Source organism: Helianthus annuus, chromosome 12 (assembly GCF_002127325.2).
Source record: "Helianthus annuus cultivar XRQ/B chromosome 12, HanXRQr2.0-SUNRISE, whole genome shotgun sequence".
Classification (NCBI taxonomy): Eukaryota; Viridiplantae; Streptophyta; class Magnoliopsida; order Asterales; family Asteraceae; genus Helianthus; species Helianthus annuus.
This window is the reverse complement of record NC_035444.2, coordinates 20387509-20395419: the sequence shown is the minus strand read 5'-3', so window position 1 is coordinate 20395419 and position 7911 is coordinate 20387509. Positions and strand designations below refer to the sequence as shown.

At 42.0% G+C, this 7911-nt stretch overlaps 1 protein-coding gene across 1 annotated transcript; it reads right to left on the bottom strand.

Moving 5' to 3' along the window:
- Positions 1-2842: 2842 nt before the first annotated feature.
- LOC118485012 lies at positions 2843-7695 on the bottom strand. The gene is made up of 3 exons (XM_035981212.1): positions 7014-7695; positions 4561-5391; positions 2843-3345 (listed from the first exon to the last, which is right to left on the bottom strand). The coding sequence occupies exons 1-3, from the start codon at positions 7693-7695 to the stop codon at positions 2843-2845; spliced, it is 2016 nt and encodes a 671-aa protein (XP_035837105.1).
- Between the last annotated feature and the right edge of the window lie 216 nt (positions 7696-7911).

Below are 7911 nucleotides of genomic sequence, written 5' to 3'. Positions count from 1 at the left end.
CGGCTGGTAGTGAAGTTATGCAATCAGCTCAGGGCCGTAACCTACGGCCTCCTGCCGTAGGTTACGGCGATCAACATGCTTCACGGCCCAATGCTCCTGTCTTACGGCTTGCACTTTTGGATAAGAATGGGGGCCGTAACCTACGGCTGGGAGCCGTAGGTTACGGTGCTGAGCATAGTAATTCTTCTTGTTTCTTTATCAACACTCGATTTCTTCAACACTTTGATTCCCCAACTTCTAGCATCCATTCATGCCTCCTAAAATCTACATCTTGGTAGCTTTAACACCTGCACAATCCAACACAAAGTGGTTATCTAGTTCAAGCAATTAACCGAATAAAACATGGAATGTGCATATATTTAGACCTTTTAAGGGTTGTCCTACGGACCACCCGTCACATCCCCACGCTTATTCGTTGCTTGTCCCAAGCAACCCATTCAAAACTATTTTCAACCAAGAACGATCAAATATGCAAATCAAGCAAAAACATGTTGTCCTTTTAATAACCCGTTCTTAACACCCAAAACAATGCACCCCTCTCTAGATCTCTCCTCTCGGCTACAAGTAAGCACTAGCGTTAGTAAGCTAGACACACAAAAGGCAAACAGGTGGTTACACAACTATATGCTTGTACCTAAATCGGTCCTCCTCCTATGAGTGTCAAATACGAATGCAAATCAAAGGGGCTTTTAAGGTTGTAATGAGGCTAGGCGACTGGGTAGGAAATGGAATATATATGAAGTAGCGAAAACTTAACCCGGACTTTTATTACATAATGAAATAAACAAACAAACAAACTTAAACTTATATACAAGACAACTCAACATTACTTCTCTTTTTTTTTTCAAACATTCAACATAACAACGAATGTATCTACACATTACTAAAATAACTACTAATACTATAAGACCAGGTCAAGTTGGGTAAATTTTTAGGAAACTAGCTAAGGGGTAACAAATGATAGGCTTTAGGCACAAAATGGGCAACTAAATGTCCAAACCCCCGCCCCTCTCGCAACCATGCTCATATATATAATTAATGAGGTCCAACCCCCCAAATCCCACACTCGCACTCACCAAGACGAAGCTACCTAATTGCCTTTATCCTTTTCACATTCACGTCCAACTAAGGACTCAAACCGTATCGAGGCACAAGTTCTAATACACCCCCGCCCGTTGCCACTCTCATTAAAGACAAGTCTTATTTATTTACATGTGTGGCTTCAAATCTCACCAAGAACAAAAGGGTATCAAGGGTTACCGGTGCATCGTTTGGAGTTAATCCAAGGTGTTCAAATTCTCACAATGTTTTGCTTGATTTAATTTTTTTTTTAAACCTCAAAAATTTTCCCCCATCCCCGCACTTGGGATACATTGTCCCAATGTATGGTTTTGAGGGAAAGATAGCTTTAACCAAGAACATCCTACTTGCTTGTATTCTCAAACCCCAAATTTCTTTTTTTTTTTTTTAGATATTATAAAAGACACCACCAACTCTCACAACCCCACAACACATCAATTTCAAACACCACCCTACCTCCCAACCATAACATAAACATACCACATAAACATATATATACAAAAATGTACAAAGGAGCAAAATACAACCTGGCTAGTAGTACTTCGGCTGTGGAGGTCCGAAAATGGATGTCATCATATCCGTCCACTCACCAAAGCCAAATGCTCCACCGCTACTACTGCTTCCTTGAACACTACTTGGATTTGCCTGTTGGTAATTCATAGCATGCGGATCCACCCACTGAGAATGGTGCAATGGTGGGGTGGGGTATGACACACTACCATCATATGGTGGCAATGTGGTGTAGTCTACAACGGGCGGATCTCCTACAACTGGTTGCCCCGCATGCCATTGGTTATGCATGCGTCTCTGGCGATCATCCAAATAACGGTTGTTTATTTCCTCTTCATGGGCATATCTATGAGCACGGTTCCATTGCTCATTTCTGTCATAACTTCTTTTGATAGCCCTTTCCACACTTGCACCCATGAAAGTTTGTTGATCAAAAAGCACTTGGTTTGGTTCACTCCAATCACCGAAAGTGGGTGGCCGCCTTTGTTCAATGATTTGACCCATATCCCCCGAGTGGGCCCAGTATGGATCATAAGCCTGATGTGCATAATCAAATGCACTCCCCACGTAACCCGATTGTACACCAGCTCCCTGCACTCCCGCCTGACCGGCACCCCCTACTTGAGCATCTACCATGAATGTGTCTTCACGGTAATCATCATCTCCACTCACTTCATCATCCGTTGATTCAGGTTCCTCGACCTCTCCCGGTCGTAACGGTCTCGCATCCACTTTCAATGCTCTCCACCTTCTCCCATTTGTTTTCAACTTATGAAACCTCTCCGATTCTGTGTAAGTCCACCCCGGCCCAAGATTCTTGAGGTCGAATGGTCTAAACCTCTTGTAAGACCCCTTTTCATCCCCTTTAATTGCCCCATATTTTTTAAGCAATGCCGTGATCAACCGGCAATGAGGTATAATCTTCCTCTCCCCACTATTCTTGCTCAACCATATGTTATGCAATACTAGGAATCGAAATGGGACCTTAGGAGAACCATGCATCAACATATATAGGATCGGTATCTCTTGGTGCCACACTTCCATCTTGTCACCCCGCCTTGGAACAACATTGTACATGCACAATGTCAACAATAGCTTTGCTTCCATCCTTAAATTGCTTCAATATAGCTTCCCATGTGTTGTACCCGGAAGGAAAAGATAATCAAGCATATTTTGCCATTGCGGATGCTGATTGGGCTCGTGATAGAGGTCTTTGAGACTCGGGTAGATGTACTCATGGGCTGGCTTGTCATCAAACTTTGCTATCCGGCGCAAAGAATCGTACGACATTTCTACTTTCACCCCCATTACACCATCCAACTAGCCGCATCTTACTCGGGGCCTTGAACGGGGGACATTCAGGTGATGCCACCCACTCTTGAATCTCCTTGTCATACATTTTCTTTACCTCACCATCATAACATTTTGTAGCTGCCCCCCAACCCAATGCGTTAAACTTGGCTATGACCCCGAATGGCCCGAAATCAACCTCCCGGATCTCCTTTTCACAAATAAATGCTTCACCCCTTTGTTTTAGCTTGTTCATTTGTTCATGAAATAGATCCTCTCTCCATTCCGCGGATTGATCTAACAATGAACCGGATGTCCAATCCGGTTTTGGCCCCCTTGGAGGTGCATCCTCCTCCGAGTCCGGGTCACCAACCCGGACCAATCTCCTTTTCTTTTGTTGAGCATTATCTCCTTGAGGTGCATTTGAAGAGCTTGCAATCCCTTTTCCCTTCTTTGTCACCATGCCTACACACATTCAAAAACCGCGCAAACAAATCAAGTTAGTATTTTTCCTAATCTTCCCCACACTTGCTTCATGCTATGGGTATAGATGTGCAAAAACCAAAAATTTCATTCTTTCAAACAAAATTTCGGCATGATGTCCCCATAAATCAGAATTTTTTCAAAAATTTCCACTAGACATCAACACATTTATACCCATACCTGCATTAGTTCACAAAATCCTACATCTATCATGTACAAGCAAGTGTGTATGTAAGCAAAAACAAAGATGACAACTTACAAACCTCAATGTACATCAAATAATGACAAGAAATTGCATACCTTGGTGTTGTAGAAGATGAGAATCACAAAAACTTGAAGTTCACAAAAACCCACGAAAAGCCCCAAATTTTCGGCACCCCCTAGGCTCAAATCCGACCCCAAAACAAAGGAATCTTCAAGATACAAGAGTAAATTTGGATTCCTTGTGAAATTTCACCCAAAAATCACTGAAATCGGACTAGATGTGAAGAAGTTATGAAACTTTGAAGATGGTGGAACTAGGGTTCTTGAAAGATGAAGGTGAAGAAGATGAAAGTATGGTTGGGGTAGAAAGAACAAAATGTGTGGATAGGGTAAGTTATGTTTTATTAATTAGGTTATTATTATTATTAATTTTATTTTCGGGTTTATTGTTTTTTTTTATATGCAATGCCGACAAGAAGGGGACCCCCATCATTTCTCTGCGAGCCGTAACCTACGGCTCCCTGCCGTAGGTTACGGTTGTATCTGGGCAACAAAAACTCACCGTAAGACAGGGGCTGGGAGCCGTAAGGCTCAAAATTTTCATTTGGAGCCGTAAGCTACGCCCCAGGGCCGTAACTTACGGCTGTAACTGGGCAAAGGGGAGCCGGCAAAAACATCAAAAATTTTATTTTCTTTTTTTTAGCTTTTATAATTTTTAATTTTTATGTGTTTTTATAATTTATAGAAAACATAAAAATATTACCCTACCCCCCGTTAAAAACCCGTGTTGTCCTCAACACTATGTTCGGGAAATTCGTAAAATTTCCCCACACTTGTTTCGAACACCGGTTTAAACGGAACTTATTCAACACGAAATAAACTAGACTAAATATTTACAAATACCAAACCTGGGCCTCTTTCACGTTTCTTCGTCATCCACCGGGTGTAAAATGTAACCCACTTTGTCTAGCTCGAGATTGTTAATATCATTACCTTCCAAGTACGGTTTGAGCCGATGCCCGTTCACCGTTTGTTGCTTGTTTGTTTGTTCGTCTTGAATATCAACATCACCAAACCTTCCTACTCTTCGGACAACGTAAGGACCCATCCACTTGCTTTTGAGTTTCCCCGCGAACATTTTCAACCTTGAATTGTACAACCACACCTTTTGACCCACTTCAAAGTTCTTTTTCTTTATCTTCGCATCATGAACTTTTTTTAGTTTGTCTTTATATGCGGATGCACACTCATAGGCTTGATCCCTTATTTCCTCAATTTCGTTCAATTGAAGCTTTCTCGCCCGACCCGCTTCATCATAGTTTGCGTTCACCGTTTTAATTGCCCAATATGCCCGATGTGCCAACTCCATAGGCAAATGACATCCTTTCCGGTAAACCATTCGATAAGGAGTGGTATCAAGTGGAGTTTTGTAGGCCGTTCGATAAGCCCACAATGCATCGTCAAGCTTGCTTGACCAATCTTTCCGATCCGTTCTAACCGTCTTCATTAAAATTTCTTTAATTTGCCGATTAGATACTTCTACTTGACCACTCGTTTGCGGGTGATATGGTGTAGCAACGCGGTGGTTCACATAATATCTTTTTAGTAATTTTCCAAAATTGAAGTTTTTAAAATGTGTACCACCATCACTAATTATCACCCTAGGCGCACCAAAACGAGCAAAAATATTAGATTGCACAAACTTACATACGACGGAATGATCGTTGGTCCTTGTGGCGATAGCTTCAATCCATTTTGACACGTAATCAACCGCAACCAATATGTACAAAAAACCATTTGAGTTTGGAAAAGGACCCATAAAGTCTATTCCCCAAACATCAAATACTTCTACTACCAAAATCGGTTGTAACGGCATTTCATCACGTTTCGAAATGCTCCCCATTCTTTGACAATTGATGCAATTCCGGGCATACTCGCAAGAATCCTTGAAAATCGTGGGCCAATAAAACCCGCTAGATAACACCCGATAACCCGTCTTGTTCCCACTAAAATGCCCTCCACATGCCGATGAATGAGCATGGGTCAAAATCTCTAAAACTTCAGTTTCGGGAACACATCTTCGTATCACTTGATCGGCCCCGATTTTAAACAAGTCGGGTTCATCCCATATATATTGCTTCACTTGACTAAGAAACTGTTGTCGTCTCTTCTTAGTCCAATGATTTGGAATTGCACCCTTAGCCAAATAGTTAACGTAATGGGCATACCAAGGTGCAACATAAGTAGAGACGGCCAACAAGTGTTCATCGGGGAACTGTTCATTGATTTCACTTGGGTCATCAACACCTTCCAACGGGATTCGGGACAAATGATCCGCAACAACATTTTCACACCCTTTTTGTCCCGAATCTCAAGATCGAATTCTTGTAACAAAAGCACCCAACGAATCAACCGGGGCTTCGCATCCTTCTTTTCCATCAAATATCGGACCGCACTATGATCCGAATACACTATCACCTTGCTCCCCCAAATGTAAGATCTAAACTTGTCCAAGGCATACACCACCGCTAATAATTCTTTCTCGGTTGTGGTGTAGTTGAGTTGTGCCTCGGACAAAGTTTTGCTTGCATAGTATATCACCACCGGTTTCTTATCGACCCTTTGACCCAAAACCGCTCCAATAGTCGTGTCGCCAGCATCGCACATAATCTCGAACGGCTTTGACCAATCCGGTGGTTGCAAGATAGGAGCCTTCACCAACTGTTCCTTCAAAACATGAAACGCTTGCAAACATTCGTCAGTAAAATCAAATGGAACATCTTTTAATAACAAATTACATAAAGGTTTTGTAATTACACTAAAGCCTTTAATAAACCTTCGATAAAACCCCACATGTCCCAAAAACGATCTCACCCCCTTAACATTCTTTGGTGGGGGTAGAGATGAAATTACCCGAATCTTTGCTTTGTCTACTTCCATTCCCCGGTCCGAAATCACATGTCCCAACACAATACCCTCTTGAACCATAAAATGGCTCTTTTCCCAACTTAGTACCAAGTTTGTCTCAACACATCTTTTTAAAACTTTTTCTAATTCATTAAGACAAGATTCAAAACTTGGTCCAAAGATGGAAAAATCATCCATAAACACTTCAAGAGATTCCCCAAACATGTCCGAAAATATACTCATCATACACCTTTGGAATGTGGCCAGAGCGTTAGATAGTCCAAATGGCATTCACCGAAAAGCAAATGTACCATATGGACATGTAAACGTAGTTTTGTGTTGGTCGTCCGGGTGAATAGCAATTTGGTTATATCCCGAGTACCCATCCAAAAAACAATAATATTTTTGACCGGAAAGTTTTTCAATTATTTGATCAATGAAGGGTAATGGGAAATGGTCCTTAGAGGTAGCCGCGTTTAGTTTTCTATAATCAATACACACTCGCCACCCGGTTACTGGGCGGGTGGCGATTTGCTCACCTTGTTCATCTTTCACTACCTGAATGCCGGATTTTTTAGGCACTACCTGAGTCGGACTTACCCATGCGCTATCCGATATGGGATAAATGATCCCCCCATCCAACCATTTGATAACCTCTTTCTTTACCACCTCTCTCAAATTTGGGTTTAACCTTCTTTGTGTTTCACGGGTCGGCTTTGCATCCTCATTTGTAATAATTTTATGCATCACAATGGATGGACTAATACCTTTCAAATCGGCTATCGTCCATCCAGTTGCCGCCTTGTGAGCCTTCAACACCCGTATCAACTCCTCCTCTTGAGCTACCGCCAAGTTGGAAGCAATGATCACCGGTAAACTGTCATTCTCCCCCAAAAATGCGTACTTAAGATGTTTTGGTAACTCCTTCAACTCCACACTTGGTGGACATTCCAAAGAAGGCTTTGTCCCCGAATCAATTCCCACCGGTAAAGAGTCTGTTTGGTGGGTCCATGGCGGTCTTCCTTCTTTCACCGCAAGAGCCTCTTGCTCTTTCTCTTTCACCTCCAACTCACATGCATGAACCTGCAATGACACATCACATACACAAGAATCCAAAATTTCTTCTTCGAACTCCTTCGGGTCATATTCATCTATAAAATCTGCTAAGAAACACTCATCACCATAAACATTTAATCTCATTTTTCTATTACCGAGTGTCATGTCGACCATACCATATCGACAATCAATAATAGCATGTGCGGTGTTCAAAAATGGCCGACCCAAAATAACATTTTGTTGTTGAATTGGGTCCGCAGATGAGTAGTCTAGCACAAGGAAATCAACGGGATAATAAAATTCATCAACTTTAACTATCACATCCCGTATGATACCCCGGGGAAGTTTATGAGACAAGTCGGCTAATACAACCGTTGTCTC